This window comes from Hylobates moloch, unplaced genomic scaffold, assembly GCF_009828535.3.
Source record: "Hylobates moloch isolate HMO894 unplaced genomic scaffold, HMol_V3 SCAFFOLD_4, whole genome shotgun sequence".
NCBI lineage: Eukaryota > Metazoa > Chordata > Mammalia > Primates > Hylobatidae > Hylobates > Hylobates moloch.
Window position 1 is genome coordinate 32,393,044 of NW_026652279.1, and position 18,389 is coordinate 32,411,432.

Consider the following 18,389-nt stretch of genomic DNA (forward strand, 5'->3'; position numbering starts at 1 on the left):
TAAGGGCCTACAGAAACCCTATTATCTAAAATATAAACAGGAGAAGTTTTAAATCTTAATAAATATTTAATGACAGTTGCAAAATACAACTGTCAGTTTTAATTGTTATATTTAACATCATTGAGTATTTCATTTGAAAACAATTTGTAGTTTATATTTTCTTCTCCATGATACGTGTCGAGAATATTTAAAGTTATTTGTAGCTGGGCATGATGACATGGGTCTGTAGTCCCAGCTACTCCCGAGGCTGATGTGGGAGACTTGCTCGAGGCCAGGAGTTTGAAGCTGCAGTGCACAGTGATCACGTATCAGTGATCACGCCCATGAATAGCCACTGCACTTAAGCCTTGGCAGCATAGCAAGACCCTATCTCTAAAAATAAGGTAGTTGTTTCCAGATAACTTGTCAGATAATTTCAGTGCAAAATAACAGAAAAATTTAAGTTTTCAGTTAAAAATTATATTTAATATGAGGATATTTTATGTGTTTTATATGTGCATGGAATCTCCAAAAGTAGGAACACTTAGGGCTTTTCTGGCCTCTCCCTTTCTCATTTCTTTATTTTTATTTTATTTCTTTATTTTTTAATTAATTTTTTTTTTTTTTTTAAGACGAAGTCTCACTCTGTTGTCCAGGCTGGAGTGCAGTGGTACAATCTCAGCTCACTACACCCTCCACCTCCCAGGTTCAAGCGATCCTCCTGCCTCAGCCTCCCAAGTAGCTGGGATTACAGGTGTGCACCACCATGCCTGGCTAATTTTTGTATTTTTAGTAAAGACGGAGTTTTACCATGTTGGCCAGGCTGGTCTCAAACTCCTGACCTCAGGTGATCCGCTTGTCTCGGCCTCCCAAAGTTCTGGGATTACAGACGTGAGCTACCGCACCTGGTCTCCTCTTCCTCATTTCTATTGGCACTTTGTTGTTATAGCTTATGGTTATTATAGCTTCCTACCTGCCCTCCTACCGACCAGCCTCTGTATACTCCATTTCATTTACTCATGGATACCAGATTAAGCTTCTAAGTACATAGCTCTGGTAATGTTATTTCCCTAATGGAAAAAAAAAACAAAACATTGACTACTTATCAGTCTTTACCTCCTAGCAAGTTAGATAGTAAAGGAAGGTTATTTAAATTAAAATTAATTCAAACCGTGAGTATTCCTATACTTTCCCTAAATATTGATCAAACTATATTATTTACTGCTTTATAAAATATGTAGAATTTTTCTGCCCTCTTGGAAATGACCCTTTTTATAAGTCTGTCAGAATTCCATTTTGAGGTGCAGCAAGAATACCATCTGCTTTATAAAACTTCTTAGTCACCCCATCTCAAACCAGGTATTTCTTTTTTCTGAATCCCCATAGATGTTTGGAAAATGCCATAAATATTATAATATACACATTTTACATATTAAAACAAATTATTTGACCTTCTCTCTCCACCCCCCATCATATAAGCTGCTTTTGAACAGTGCCGTATCACTACCATCATCATATCTCCTATAGCACCTTGCTTCATACTTTGCATATACATAGTTAATAAATTTTAGGAAGAAGGGTGTAATCACATATATGGGATTCCCATTCAGAGTCTAACTTTTTCTTTCTTTTTTTTTTTTTGAGACAGAGTCTTGCTGTATCACCCAGGCTGGAGTGCAGTGGTGCCATCTCAGCTCACTGCAACCTCCATCCCCTGGTTCAAGCAATTCTCATGCCTCAGTCTCCCAAGTAGCTCAGATTATAGGCGTGCACCACCATGCCTGGCCAGTTTTTGTATTTTTAGTAGAGACAGGGTTTCACCATGTTGGCCAGGCTGGTCTCGAACTCCTGACCTCAAATGATCCACCCGCCTCAGCCTCCCAAAGTGCTGGGATTACAGACATGAGCCACCAGGCCTGGCCCAGAGTCTAACTTTGTAAAAATCATCAGTGCCTCCCTATTCTCCTGCTCAAGTGGTAGTGGTTATGACTTATGACAAGCGATGTAGTGAATAGCAAGGACTCTGAAGCCAAGTCCTCTGAGTTCAAATCCTGACTCTGCTGCTTATTGGCTATGTGACCTTGGACAAGTCACCTAACTTCTCCTAATTCAATTTCTTCAGCTATAAAATGGAGATTAAAATATTATATATCTCCTAGGTTTGTTTTGAGGATTAACCAAGTTAATATAAGCAAAGCATTTAGATTTGTACCAGGTTCATAGTAAGCACTCAGTTACTACTATTACCTTTGCTACTATCATCATCATGTTTACACATAAACCAGATTGAGTCTTCCACTTTCGTAGTCTCAGAAAATGTCTATCTAAGGAGTAGAAATATTCATGTAGTTCACAAAGAAGAAAAATAATTTTGGGCATTTAACACGTTTTGAATAAAACAAAAGGAGAATACTAAAGTATATTAGGGCAATTCATGCAAGAGTATAAATGAACTCTGAGCTTTTTAAAAAATTATAAAATGTCTGATTTTAATGTATGAAGATAAGGTACTTTGGAAAGCTTTTAAAAGTCAGTCTCTGATGCAGTAAGATCCTGTCATAACACAGATGAAGAAGTTATAAATAAGCTTATTAAGATTTCTTGGTAATACAATAAATGGAAACACTTCAGATTCTAATGAAAGAGTGGAACATAGCACACCCAAAAAATACTCTGAATAAATAAGAGAATAGGAAATTGTATTCATTCAACAAATATTTGAGCAGCTGCTAAGTGCCATGCACAATTTTATTTGTTAGAGAAACAAAAGTGGACAAAACACAAAAATATCTACCTTCATGGGCCTTATATTCTAGTTTTTTATGAAATATAAAAATATATGTCAAAAGGTAAAGAGTTCTATGTAGAAAAATGAAGTCAAGAAAGAAAATAGGAAGTTCATAATGGAACCAAAATTGGCAATTTTAAATAAGGCAGGCAGGGCATGATGGCTCACGCCTGTAATCCCAGCACTTTGGGAGGCTGAGGCGGGCGGATCACGAGGTCAGGAGTTCAAGACCAGCCTGGCCAATGTGATGAAACCCCATCTCTACTAAAACTAGAAAAATTAGCCAGGCGTGGTGGTGCGCACCTGTAGTCCCAGCTACTCAAGAAGGCTGAGGCAGAAGAATCACTTAAACCCTGGAGGTGGAGGTTGCAGTGAGCCAAGATCACACCACTGCACTCCAGCCTGGATGACAGAGCAAGACTCAGTCAATAAATAAATAAATAAACAAAGCAGTCAGAGAAGTCCTCGCTGCTAAGGTGACATTGAAGCAAAGACTTAAAGGAGGTGACGGAGCAAGCGGTGAAGGTATCTGAGGGAAGAGCACTCCAGAAAGAAGGAACACTCACTGCGTGAAAAGCCCTGACATGGGTGCCTGTCTCTCATGTTCCAGGAACAACAGGGGAGGCCACTGTAGCTGATGGCAGTGGAGTAAAAGGATGACTAGTAAGAGATGAAGTCAGGGAGTTTATGGGATGTAGTGGTGCAGGTGTAGATCATGGCCATTGTAAGAACTTTGGCTTTTACCCTGACTGAGCTAGAGAGCCACTGGAAAGTTACAGGTATAAAAAGAGTGTTGCGATCTGACTTACGGTTTAAAAGAACTACTCTGGCTGCTCTGCAGATAATTATAAAAATATTATTGCAGTTATAGGAGACTGTTGCATTGCTGGGACAACATGGTGTATACATAGTGGGTAATAACACAGACTCTGTAGCTACACTATCTGGGTTCAAACATTGAGTCTGGCACTTCTTTAATTTGTGATCTTGAACAACTTAAATTCCCTGTGCTTTGGTTTTCTTAGCCATAAAATTAGGATAAATAATAATACCCATCCCATAGTGTTACTATAAAGAATTAAACAATGAGGCCGGACGCGGTGGCTCACACCTGTAATCCCAGCACTTTGGGAGGCTGAGGTGGGTGGATCATGAGGTTAGGAGTTCAAGACCAGCCTGGCCAAGATAGTGAAACTCCGTGTCTACTAAAAATACAAAAAATTAGCCGAGCATGGTGGCGCACGCCTGTAATCCCAGCTACTCGGGAGGCTGAGGCAGAAGAATTGCTTGAACTTGGAGGGCGGAGGTTGCAATGGGCCGAGATTATGCCACTGCACTCCAGCCTGGGCGACAGAGTGAGACGCTGTCTCAAAAAAAAAAAAAAAAAGAAACAATGTACATGCCAAGGGTTTAGAACAGTGGTTAGCACATAGCAAGTATACTATATGTATTAGCAACTATGATTATTAATGTTGTTATTAACTGGATATGGGTATAAGGTATATGAGAAAAAAGAATTGGCCAGGCATGGTGGCTCATGCCTGTAATCCCAGCACTTTGGGAGTCCAAGGCGGGTGGATCACTTGAGGCCAGGAGTTTGAGACCAGCCTGGCCAGCATGGCAAAAACCCACCTCCACTAAAAATTAGCCAAGTGTGGTGACACACGCCTGTAATCCCAGCTACTCAGGAGGCTGAGGCACGAGAATTGCTTGAACCCAGGAGGCAGAGGTTGCAGTGAGCCAAGATCACGCTACTGCACCCCAGCCTGGGTGACAGAGCGAGACTGTGTCTCAAAAACAAATAAAAAATGAACCGACTGTTGGACATGCAAGTAGAGATACTAAGTAGGTAGTTGGATATATGAGTCTAATATTAAGGGAAGTGTGAGCTAGTGGTGTACATTTAGAATTCATCAGCAAATAAATGATTTTTTAAGAGTAAAAAGAGTAATTAGTCCTAACATGGGATTAGGGGTGTATCATTCGAACAGCTCTTCCTTGGAGCCTCTACTCTTCACAAGCTTCCTAACAAGCCATGACAACCAGCGCAGGGAGAGCCAGATTATCATAGACCCTATTGAGCATTTTGGATTCCTTCATTACTTTAGAATTTCATCTTATCACAATTGCTTGAAATAAATAGAATTAAGCTAAGGCTGAGAAATATTTTGTTTTAACGACACTGTATCATTGAAGTATTTGTAGCAGGAATTAACTTGTAAAGGGGAACTTATTGATGGCAGTTCTGTAGTCACATTGGCTTGTCTGCACATGAATATTATATGTATTTTTTAATTCTCAGTAATAAAAGCACCTTTTTTGTTACCTTCTCCTTTTCCTGGTTAGCATATGCTCAGAAAATAGAAAATTTTTAGCCTTTTCCCACATTAACAGACTTCAGACTAATCGTCTTCATTCTATAGTCTTCATTCTAAAGTCTATAATATACTTCATTCTAAAGTCTTGTGAGAATGATTCTTGAATATTATAGCCTGAGTCACATTCTTTTTTTGGAGACCCTGTCACCCAGGCCGGAGTGCAGTGGCACAATCTCAGCTCACTGAAGCCTTGACCTTCCAGGCTCAAGCAATCCCCCCACCTCAGCCTCCTGAGTAGCTGGGACTACAGACGTGTGCCACCCCACCCGGCCAAATTTTTTTTTTTTTTAGAGACAGGGTTTCGCCATGTTGCCCAGGCTAGTCTCGAACTCCTGAGCGCAAGTGATCTGCCCATCTCGGCCTCCCAAAGTGCTGGGATTAGAGGCATGAGCCACCACACCTGGCCAATTTATTAATTTTTTCTAGTTACAAATAGGTATTTGGATTTTGAGTAATGAATGTACAGGCCAGGTTAAGTGATGGAAGAAGGTAACTAATTAGTTTACCATGTTTGGCAGGCATCATCTGACTTAATACATCTTTAACATTTTTTCAAAAAATCTCATTAGAAAATGATAACCCTGTTGTATAGATGAGAAAACTAAGGTTGAAAGAGAACAAGTAGGTGACCCAAAACCACACAGCTAGTAAGGTGATAAAGCTAGGTTTGAACCTAGGTCTTTTTATTCTTGCCCTTTGCACCACATTGCCTTTACATGTGATTATTCTCAAAGCTGGGTGCTATCGTGTTCTGACACTTTCATCTACTTAGAGAAAGTAGACAGAGCTAAGTAACAAAGCTAAGTTAAATACTGTGCTCTAAATGGCACCGCTCTGGCCTGATTAATCTGTATTTTGAGGTGTTGCTGTTTAGATTTTCTCTTGGGTTGTTTTCTGTCAATTAATTCAGATCAGTTAATAGACAAATTTAAGTCTGACAAACTATCTCTTAATATTAAGAGATACAATGCAGACAAAGCAGCATAGTCTGTTACAGCAACAGATCAGAATTGTGGCTTCTGACCATATCCCTAGCTTTTTAGCACATTGACTTGCATATAATAAATAGTCAAAATATATTTAACTGACTGATTTTTACCTTTTTCTATACAAATTAATTACAAATTCTAACATCAGCTATGAATGGGCAGTATTTGCTGCACTGGTGCTCTGGACTCTGACAGGAGAGTACAAAAGCCCCTCAGGATATGGTCAGAAAAAGACACCCTGTTGAGTAGCTGGGACTGCTGCTGCTTTCCTCATCCTGCCTTGTAATAACTGGTGGTGGGAGGCAATCAAGTCATCTGTAAATTAGGGATAACAACATCTGTAATATTGTTTTTTGTTTGTTTGTTTGTTTTTTGAGACAGAGTCTCTCTCTGTCGCCCAGGCTGGAGTGCAGTGGTGCGATCTTGGCTCACTGCAAGCTCTGCCTCCCGGGTTCACGCCATTCTGCCTCATCCTCCTGAGTAGCTGGGATTACAGACGCCCGCCACCACGGCCAGCTAATTTTTTGTATTTTTAGTAGAGCCGGGGTTTCACCATGTTAGCCAGGATGTTCTCGATCTCCTGACCTCGTGATCCGCCCACCTCGGCCTCTCAAAGTGCTGAGATTACAGGTGTGAGCCACCAGGCCTAGCCTGTAATGTTGTTTTTAAGATTGGAAGGTTAGCTAGCCAAGTGTATAGCCACGAGGCCAACTATATCTAGCATAGGTGACTATATTACTTTTATTGCAGTATTGAATTACATTATTCCTTTGGTTCAGACTCTTTACGTATCTCTTGTTCATGCCTGAAATGTGGAAAGATCTTGGATGGGAATATATTCTAGGAACTCTTAATATTTAAATTTTTTAAAAGAACCACTTTCATGGTACAAAAACAGTGCTAACAACTTACTCAGTGCCAGGTACTGTTCTAAGCCCTTTTATATTTATTGACCCATTTCATCCTCATAATTGTCTTCTAAAGTGAGCATTAGTACAGTTGATGAAATGGATGCGGAGGTTAAGTAACTTTTCTAAATAACTTGCTAGTAGCAAAGCCAGATTTGAACCCAAGCCATTTATGCCAGAATCCATGCTTCACTACTATACTATATGGAGCCAGACTCGATAATCTTGTTTTTTGGATTTGTGCCTTTCCTTGTATGTTTAAGAAAAGCCTTCCTTATTTTCCAGTGCTGCCTTTGAAAGGTTTTTAAATTTTGCCTTTTACATTTGGGATTTAATTGTCTATCTGGAGTGAGTTAGAAACCTAATTTTATGGCTGGGCACAGTCTTGTATCTAGTGACATTCTTATATTTGCTTTCCTTTATATTGTGGTATATTTTGAGCTTCATTATTAAACATAAATACTCATCAAGGTCAAGGATCTGAAATCTCATTCAGAAAGAAAATGCAACAATTAGAACCTTGTGCAACCTGGAAGACATTGGGCACTGAATAAAGTGGATTTCCAGGAGCTCTTGTTGCAACTCTTGGCACCTTGGTTATCTGGAACTCTGGCTGCTCCTCCCTTGTGCTGCGTCTGGCCATTCCACTGCTTGTTAGCATGCACCAAAAGATGAATTGGGCAGAAGGAAGATGTGACACAAAACAGTTATTGTGCTAGTAACTATTCCGGATATTCTCTTTTATTAACTAGTGGAGCATAACGTTATTTTGTCATTAATTTCAGTATTAAGTTCTCTTTTGATTTTATTTAAATGCACAGTATTTCTCATTTGTTCATCTAGAAAGAAAGTAGTGTTTGTATTCACATAAATGGTAATATATTGAATTAAATAATGAACTAAATGTGTTTTATGGCTCAGAGATCAGCATAGCTCCTGCTCAGGTGGCAAACTGAGGTAATACATCCCAGATGAAAAAAATAAGATGTTATCCCTAGGTTAATTATTGGCATTTCATAAATATTTCAAACGGTTCATTATTGTCATGAAAATATGAGGAAGAAGGTAACCTTGTATATAGTTCTTTCTAGCAAATTGTTACCTGGTACAGATTAAGATGGGAACCAAGAAAAGGATTGTAATTTGGCACTTATACTGGGGATTTGTATTACCCTAAGAAAGTTATTTTATTACTCATTACTCTGTTACTGCCTAACAGAGAGCAGTTTTGTTTTTTATTTTTAGAGACAGGGTCTCGCTCTGTCACTCAGACTGGAGTGCAGTGGTGCGGTCATAGCTCACTGCAGCCTGGAACTACTGGGCTCAAGTGATCCTCCCACCTCAGCTTCCCTACTGGCTGGGACTACAGGTGTGTGCCACCATACCTGTCTAATTAAAAAAAAAAAATGTGTAGAGAGGGGGGTCTCACTATGTTGCCCAGGTGGTCTTAAACTCTTGGCCTCAAGTGATCCTTCTCGTTTGGCCTCCCAAAGTGCTGGGAATATAGACGTGAGCCACTGTGCCTGGCCAAGAACAGCTTCTAGAGCCTTCTTCTTTGGGCCCTACTCAAATTCACCACCACAAGCCACACCCAGGGATGACCTACTAAAGGATTTTTTTCTCCTGAATTTGGGAAACTTGACCTCCCCAGGTTTAGCTAACTATGTTGAAGAGTGAACATTTATGCTTTTAAATCTGAGTATCTTGTCTTTTTCTTCAACTCCTTTGAATGGTTCTCACCCACATGAAAGGATTAAGTATATGTGCTTTGGAGTCCCTTGCCTAACAAAAACCTTTTACTGGATAAAAGTCACAAAATTTGGGCTCCGAAATACCTGACCTTTGTCCCTGACGTGTTAACTTAGCTCTTACTGTTCCTGTCCCTGAGTTTTCAAGTTTTCTTGCTCAAGGTTATCACCTTTGATTTGTTAACATTCATCTTTGCCACTTTCAGTAGTTACCTTCCCATCTTGCCTCCAACCATCTCCAGCTGCCACTTAAGTGTCCTTAGAATATATAGAATGATCCATCACCCTTGACATGATTTGGATAACAATCATTATATAAAAATTGCATTTTTATATCTAGCCAATAACATACCTATTCTTGCTGACATTTTTAGGTGATCATAATCTATAAGTGTGGATCAGAATTACAGTGATGTCTGAACACCAAAAGGGTTTTCATATAATTATATTGGAATGCAGATGCAACTTGTTTTACATAGATGTTCTTCTGAATAAAAATTATGTGTAAAGAAAGTGAATTAATTCATACTTTAAACCCACTAAGGGAGTGTTACTGTGTGAAGAAACACTGAAAAATCCTCTAGCAAAGGAAGAATCCCCCAGCTTATATCTTGCGCAGATCTTTTTTCATATATCTGTTTTGCTTAAAGTATACTTGTATGAGGACAGTATGTAAGAGGGAGACAGGGTTTGCATAGGACAAGGGGGAATTATAGGTCAGTTATCTACTGAGATTTGAGAGTAGATACATTTCCAATACATTTTGGCCCATTGATTTTGGAGACGTAGTCCTCTTGGGCTTCTAACATCTACCTCTTGTTTTTACACTAGATCGAACGGTTGGAAGTAAGCAGCCTTGCCCAAACGTCCAGTGCAGTGGCCTCCAGTACCGATGGCAGCATCCACACAGACTCCGTGGATGGAACACCAGACCCTCAGCGCACAAAGGCTGCCATTGCTCACCTGCAGCAGAAGATCTTGAAGCTCACAGAACAAATCAAGATTGCACAAACAGCCCGGGACGACAACGTTGCTGAATACTTGAAGCTTGCCAACAGTGCAGACAAACAGCAGGCTGCCCGCATCAAGCAGGTCTTTGAGAAGAAGAACCAGAAATCTGCCCAAACTATCCTCCAGCTGCAAAAGAAACTTGAGCACTACCACAGGAAGCTCAGAGAGGTGGAGCAGAATGGGATCCCCCGGCAGCCAAAGGATGTCTTCAGGGACATGCACCAGGGTCTGAAGGATGTGGGAGCAAAGGTGACTGGCTTCAGTGAAGGTGTGGTGGATAGTGTCAAAGGTGGGTTTTCCAGCTTCTCCCAGGCCACCCATTCAGCAGCAGGCGCTGTAGTCTCAAAGCCCAGAGAGATTGCCTCACTCATTCGGAACAAATTTGGCAGTGCAGACAACATCCCCAACCTGAAGGACTCTTTAGAGGAAGGGCAAGTGGATGATGCAGGGAAGGCTTTGGGAGTGATTTCGAACTTTCAGTCTAGCCCAAAATATGGTAGTGAAGAAGATTGTTCTAGTGCCACTTCAGGCTCAGTGGGAGCCAACAGCACCACAGGGGGCATCGGTGTAGGAGCATCCAGCTCCAAAACAAACACCCTGGACATGCAGAGCTCAGGATTTGATGCACTACTACATGAGATCCAGGAGATCCGGGAAACCCAGGCCAGACTAGAGGAATCCTTTGAGACTCTCAAGGAACATTATCAGAGGGACTATTCCTTAATAATGCAGACCTTACAGGAGGAGCGATATAGGTAAGTCACGTGGAATTAATATCTGAAATTGTTTGTGTAGGGTTCCCCTCCCTTTAGATATGGGGAAATGGCTTTTAAAAGTCTTTATCTTTCTCTAGAGTGTCTGGAGCACTTTCGGTTTGTCATAAGACATCCACATGAGTTCCCAATGAAGCATTGCTGTAACTCTCCAGTCTTTCGTGCCGGTTTAGAACTTTAAAATGGGCCGGGCGCGGTGGCTCACGCTTGTAATCTCAGCACTTTGGGAGGCCGAGGCGGGTGGATCCCGAGGTCAGGAGATCGAGACCATGGTGAAACCCCGTCTCTACTAAAAATACAAAAAATTAGCCAGGCGTGGTGGCGGGCGCCTGTAGTCCCAGCTACTCGGAGAGGCTGAGGCAGGAGAATGGCGTGAATCCGGGAAGCGGAGCTTGCAGTGAGCCGAGATTGTGCCACTGCACTCCAGCCTGGGCGACAGAGCGAGACTCCGTCTCAAAAAAAAAAAAAAAAAAAAAAAACAAAAGAACTTTAAAATGAAGTCCAAGCTTTCTAAAGTATTTCACCTATTTATTTATAATTACAGAACTACACAGTCATTGCAGCCTGTAACTGTACTACATTGAATTCAAAAGATCTGTAATTCTTAGAACTGTGTAGATATCAAAGCTATCACCCAAGCAAAATGTAGTGACTTCTATAGGTATTTGGCCTTAAACACCCTTATCTGGGCAACTTGATACAGAAAGATTAGACTGCAAACAAATCCAAATAAGAATGTTACTTTTATTATGAATTGACGAGTGTTTGAATGAGAGTGGACTTAAACATGAAATGGTTCTACAAAAGTTAGAAAATTCTCAAAGGGTTAAGTGCTTTGAATCATAGTCTCTGTTAAAGGTAGAAGCTGTTCTCATTTTTGTGTTTAATATTACACTACATATTCATATTAGACCACTCTTGGCTATACTCTGAATATGTGTCCTTTCTCCTTGTTACCTTCACATGCAGAGAGAAATAATATTCTCGTCTGACCAACATGGAGAAACGCCATCTCTACTAAAAATACAAAATTAGCCGGGTGTGGTGGTGCATGCTTGTAATCCCAGCTACTCGGGAGGCTGAGGCAGGAGAATCACTTGAACCCGGGAGGTGGAGGTTGTGGTGAGCCGAGATCTCACCAGTGCACTCCAGCCTTGGCAACAAGAGCGAAACTCCGTCTCAAAAAAAAAAAAAAAATTCTCTATGGATAGATCGAAACTTTGTTAGCCAGAGACAGGCCACCTAATGCTGCAAATTGAGGACTAGTCTTATGGGAGCTACAGGTCAAGTTAGGCCTTGAAGGACCTGGGTTCTGGCCCTGTCCCGATTATTAACTAGAGGAAATCCTCAGTACTTCTACTGTAATATCAGGAGTTGAACAGATAATCTTTTAATATCCTTTTCACCTTTTAAAAATAAGTGTTTTTAAAAGTTTGCTTTTATAAGGTAATCTTAGGGTCAGAAACAAATTGTTCACATGTATAAATTATCTCTAAGGAGAGTTACAGCAGTTCTTTTCAGATGGTGAAAACTCTAATCAGTAATTCAGCCTGCCTCTTTTCTTACTCTTCTGTTCTTCAATTCTAACTTAAGACTTCAAGGGAGAAGACCAGAGAAGTGAGTGTGGGAGGGAGAAATAAAGTTCTAAAAGCAAATACTGTACATTACTATTTTTATTTAAGTGTTTTATAAATTCTTTAGTATGGCTGGGCGCAGTGGCTCACGCCTGTAATCCCAGCAGTTTGGGAAGCTGAGATGGGTGGATCACCCAAGGTCAGAAGCTTGAGACCAGCCTGACCAACATGGATAAACCTTGTCTCTACTAAAAATACAAAATTAGCTGGGCATGGTGGCACATGCCTGTAATCCCAGCTACTCAGGAGGCTGAGACAGGAGAATCACTTGAACCCAGGAGGCAGAGGTTGCAGTGAGCCGAGATCATGCCATCACATTCCAGCCTGGGCAACAAGAGCAAAACTCCATATCAAATAAAAATAAAAATAAATTCTTTAGTATACTGAGAAGACAGTGTCTTATTCAACAACTGATATAACAGATATTCAAATGAACTCTAAAAGTAAAACACCTGGTTCTTTGTACCATATTAAACCTAACTCCCAAGTTCAAATTCCAGTTCTTCCCCTTACTAACCTTGAAAACCTGGGCAAGTTTCTTCAGTTCTCTTAAGTCTTGGTTTCCACATCCCTAACATAGAAATCGTAATCGTTCTTTATAAGATTATTGTGACATTTAAGTGAAATTATTTGGTTAAAGCACATAGCTCAGTGCCTGGCCCCACAGTGCTTTACTGATGTTAGGGGAACAGATGCTGTTAACCCCACTTAGAACATGAAGACATTCCACAGTCAGTTAAAAAACTTTTAAAACCACACAAAACTGCCTACTTTGACTCCTCTATTTTGTTTTTGTTTTACATTGGTTTTGAGACAGAGTCTCACTTTATTGCCCATGCTGGAGTGCAGTGGCGCGATCTTGGCTCACTGCAGCCTCGACCTCCTGGGCTCAAGTGATCCTCCCATCTCAATCTCCTGAGTAGCTGGGACTACAGGTGTGCACCACCACGCTTGGCTCATTTTTTAATTCTTTTGTAGAGACAAGGTCTCACTATATTGCCCAGGCTGGTCTTGAACTCCTGGGCTCCAGTAATCTGCCCTCCTTGGCCTCCCAAAGTGCTGGGATTACAGGTGTGAGTCACCATACCCCGTCAACTCCTCTATTTTGAATGGATACCTTGCAGTTTTTAAATTGCCCCCGAGCTTAAAATTCATATAGAGCTTGTTATGTCTTCATGTCAAGATGTAGAAAGTCAAGATATGAGCAAATCAGAAACAGGTCTCTCAGGAGCCACCTTTGAATCCATTTAATGTAAGTTGGAGACATGATAGGACAGAATGTTAGCTGCTCATTAACACCTCATTAGAAGAATTAAGTTCAAGCCATTTAGGAGGTAATGAGCAGTGCATTTCTTTCATTGCACTTTGGGTTCTTTCTAGTAGGTAAATGACTAGTTTTATGGAATGAAGACAGAATAAAGAAAACTTGAATTTTCAAAAAGAGAGTTAAAACCAGGAGGCAAGGAGAAGACATAATATGTAATCTGACTTGTTTGTTTTCCCATTTCAGTTTTAGAATGATTTTTCCTTAAAACACAATCTTGAAGAAGGAAAGCCCTTTTTTCCCCCCAAAAAAGGGAGTGGAAAAGTCACAACTATTTTACTTTATTTTTGTTGTTCCAATAATTCCCTGTATAAAGCAGATAGAGATTTCCCCTCCATTATATATGGCTTTATACAGTAAACATATTCATCATTGTTGATCTTTGAATGCTTTCAGAAATAAATAAAATTTTTCTACAAATTGAAGTCTTTTTTTTTTTTTTTTTTTTAAGAGTCAGGGTCTTGCTGGCTGGGCACGGTGGCTCACGCCTGTAATCGCAGCGCTTTGGGAGGCTGAGGTGGGCGGATCACAAGGTCAGAAGATTGAGACCATCCTGGCTAACACAGTGAAACCCCATCTCTACTAAAAATACAAAAAAATTAGCCAGGCATGGTGGCATGCGCCTATAGTCCCAGTTACTGGGGAGGCTGAGGCAGGAGAATTGCTTGAATCCGGGAGGTGGAGGTTGCAGTGAGCTGAGATCACGCCACTGCACTCCAGCCTGGGTGACACAGTGAGACTCCGTCTCAAAAAAAAAAAAGAGGGTCTTGCTATGTTGCCTTGCTGGTCTTAAACTCCTGGGCTCAAGCAGTGCTTCCACCTCAGTCTCCTGAGTCGCTGGGACTGCAGGTGCATGCCACCATGCCTGGCTTTGAAATGTATTTTCTTTTTTTGTTGTTGTTTTTTGTTTTTGGAGATGGAGTTTCACTCTTGTTGCCCAGGCTGGAGTGCAGTGGTGCGATCCTGGCTTGCTGCAACCTCCGCCTCCTGGGTTCAAGTGATTCTCCCACCTTAGCCTCCCCAGTAGCTGGGATTACAGGTGTCCGCCACCATGCCCACCTACTTTTTTGTATTTTTAAGAGAGGCAGGGTTTTACCATGTTGGCCAGGCTGGTCTCGAACTCCTGACTTCAGGTGATCCACCCACCTCAGCCTCCCACAGTGCTGGGATTACAGACATGAGCCACCATGCCCGGCCAGAAACCTATTTTAAGCACTAAAACTTTTCACATTTTAAGCATTTTGAGGAAATTTCTCTGCCTTCTTATACAAAGTACACTGAATCTAACTTAATGGAAAGAGCTTAGATATGGTAGTATTCAGGTTAGAGTGATACTCTCAGGTTAGTGAAGCTGTCCATTTATGTGCCTCTGCAGTAAATGGCCCTAGGCTTTTTTCAGTTTGTCTGCTTTTTTTATAGTTTTTTTCTCCTTTCCATTTCTTCTCCATACTGTTAGTGAGCTACCCGCAGCAGCCTCTTTTTACTAATTCTACTTCTACTCTGTTGTAGGCTTTGCTTTTTGTGTAGGAAGAAAGTAAGTAGGCTTTGGATGGACTTCACAGATCCTTCTGTGACCAAGAACCAGTTAATGCATGCATGGATGCTCAAGATACATTTTTTTTTCTACACTTTAGTTTATTTTACTAGTATCTGAGTTGATGAGAGGGAGGCCATGCACAGTGTTGCTGTTTGTTATTTGATGATGATGGTGACAAGGCCACTACCAGTAACAGTATTAAACTCCTGTGATGTGCCTAGTGCTAGATGCTTTACGTACATTTGCCAATCCTCACAATAGGCCCTACAGGTAAATTGTATTATTCCCATTTTAAAGATGAGGAAATTGAAGCTCAGTGGAGTTTTAAAAGTTGCCAGAGGTCACTCAGTAAGTGGTAAAGCCAGGATTCAAAACCTAGTTTTGTCTGACTTCAAATTCAATGTTATTTTCATACCAGGATGATTTTTTTCAAAGCTCAATCCTGAAATCTATATGGTTGAAAGTCTAGCTCTCTGAAGCATTAGATGCATTGGCAGTGGGTATTAGGCCTATCCCAAGTTGAAGTAAATGTTTACTAAAAGTTGAGTCACTGTTTTTAACATATTTTAGAAAAATTCTATGAATATGCAAGCTCTGGAAAGTTTCCTAGGCCAGTACAGCAGTGTAAATAAATAGGTGAAACCTTCTTAAGGAAATCCCTACTCCAGTCATTATTTCCCCTTCTCAGAATCCCTTCTCAATAATGTCCTTCGCTTAATGTGTTTCCATTGCTGTCTACCTGAGTGAGTAGCTCCAAGTGAAGATAGTTGCCCAAGACCATCTGCTTAATTCTGGAATAATCAGAAGCATTCCAAAGCCTATAGAGCACAGTCTGTCTCTCTTCACCCACATAATTTTACCATGACTGACACATTATTTTTTCATTGCCCACATGCACTTAGCCCAGGAAGCCATTGTAGCAGAGCTTGGATCTGAACTCCACCTCATCCTTTGACTAGTGACTAGGTATCGAGTTTTACCATTGTGCATTCATCTAGGAGTGAGATCATGTATTTGGGGAAGGCAGGAGACAAGGTTTAGAATTTTTTTTTTTTTTTTTTTTTGAGACAGAGTCTCGCTCTGTCACCCAGGCTGGAGTGCAGTGGCGCGATCTCTGCTCACTGCAAGCTCCGCCTCCCGGGTTCACGCCATTCTCCTGCCTCAGCCTCTCCGAGTAGCTGGGACTACAGGCGCCCGCCACCACGCCCGGCTAATTTTTTGTATTTTTAGTAGAGACAGGGTTTCACTGTGGTCTCGATCTCCTGACCTCGTGATTCGCCCGCCTCGGCCTCCCAAAGTGCTGGGATTACAAGCGTGAGCCACCGCGCCCGGCCTAGAAATTTTTTTAAGTGATGAGACCTGTGCCAACTTCAGATTCTTGTCCAGTTAGTTTCTTCATCCCATGTTTGTTAGTGGCAGCTGGGTTCACAATACTTCAGAAGTAGAAGGGACCCTTAGATATCTAGATTAATCTCATTTACAGATGAGAACACTGAAGCTCAGAAAGATAAAGTGACTTTTGCCAGGTCACATAGTAAAATGGTTTTACATATATTTAATTTGCTGCTAGAAACTGAGGATTAGTTCTGTTTCTGTAATGAGTGTAAATATATTAATAGGTTACCAAAAGAAAAAGTTCAGCTGTGGCAAAATGTACTGAAAATAAGAGAGAGCTAGGAAAACATTAACTGAGAATTTTGCTGGTTTCTTTGGTAGTTTTTTTCTTAGGGGATCTGGCCTGGAATCCTACTGAGCTACTGTAGCCTGTATAAAGCAGTGTCATGTAGGGCAGGCTAAAAACCCCCCAGGTGTTGATGAGCATTAATGCCATTTTGAAAGCTTGTATTTGAAGGGGATTACTGTCCTTTGGAAATCGGCTTCTGAGAATGTTTGTATTAAACTCAAGGATATTTTAAATTGCACTGAGTCATACGAGCAAAAATACAGAAGGAGACAGTCACCCTGAGCAGTTGTCACATGCAGTAGAACAGTTAGTAACTATGCTGACCCAATTAGGCACAGGCGATTAGAGTTCTAACTAAACAAATGGTTGTTTAAATATAATTTTAGTTGATTTGACCATCATTGGACATAAGACAGATGGATGCTCAGAGGTAGCTGTTTTAGCCCCTTTATTCTACATGTGAGACCTGTCAACTGAAAAGTGATCTGAGAATCTCCAGAGGATAATGTAGGCTGGATTTGGACAATAAGTTTGAAATAGAAACTGAGGATACTGAATCAAATTAGCCCTTCATTTATAAGAGAAGCAAAATCCCAATTAGGAAATATGACGTATACAATCTTCCATAAAAGAGATTTATGGGTGAGCTCATCCCAGTTTAGCGTTTAGCCACTAAAGAGGAATGGAGGGGATTAATTAATTAACCCTTATTCCTTGGAGTGGACAAACTTGAATTTGCTTGCCAGCTCTGAGTAGATTACATAACTCATCTGAGCCTCAGTTTCTCGCTCTGTAAAAACATAATGATATTTATTGTACGTGGTTGTTGAAATTATTAAAGGAGATAACATATATGGAAATACCTAGTATGATGTTTGGTTTAGAGTAGGAGCTCAACAAATGCTCCCTCCTCCTCCATTTTTTCTAGGGGAATACAAACATCTGGGTTGTGCCAGAATGTTAGAAAGCTGTCATTACCAAGTCTGCAAGTTGCCCAGAAAGCCCCTCTAGTTTTTATTTATCCCCTGTATTATTTAGATATTTAGTGTTTTCTTCTCTTTAAGATAATTCATTGCCTACCCTTGAAATATTGTGGGGGACTGATATCTTTTCCCCTTTTCAGCTGAAGGCTAGTTCAGTGTTTTTTAGCCTCTTTTCAGGCTTCAACACAAAAAAGGTAAAAAAGGTAAGGAGAAAAAAATCCACTCTCCCCAATTCAGCTAGGAATCTATTCAAACCCCCACCACAAGTCATACTCCCTACCCCAGCTGTGTCTCTCTACTCTGGTCAAACACTGGCAGAAGCTATTTTGGGTCTCTGGTATGCATTTGGGAAATAGTCCATTCTTCTCCCATAGTTGCCTTTGGGTGTTTTTCCTGGGACCTAGTTCTTCCTATTTCTCTCAATACCTGCTCCACAAGTTTCTTCAGCCATGCTGCGCTAGTGACCTATTGCCGAACTAGGGAAGCACCACTGGTTCTCAGAGATGGCTCCAAACTTTTGAGCCACACCCAAAGAGGAATGCTTTAGATCAAAGCATTCCCAGGCTGTGCACTTACCCAGGCTCCCATTCATCAGTAATTTGACACAAAGGGCCCCTGGCTTATCTCTGATCTAGGAAGTTGACTACTGTGTT

The 18,389-nt window shown here is 40.9% G+C and overlaps 1 protein-coding gene across 15 annotated transcripts in view; it reads left to right on the forward strand.

The window, feature by feature from the left end:
• TMCC1 (transmembrane and coiled-coil domain family 1) overlaps window positions 1–18,389 on the forward strand; it is a 248,589-nt gene that overhangs the window by 214,302 nt on the left and 15,898 nt on the right. For all 15 annotated transcript variants that reach the window (XM_032149824.1, XM_058437330.1, XM_058437331.1 and 12 more), the window contains one exon: window positions 9,622–10,556. In XM_032149824.1, the coding sequence (XP_032005715.1) occupies window positions 9,622–10,556 (935 nt within the window). The remainder of the gene's footprint in view (window positions 1–9,621; window positions 10,557–18,389) is intronic.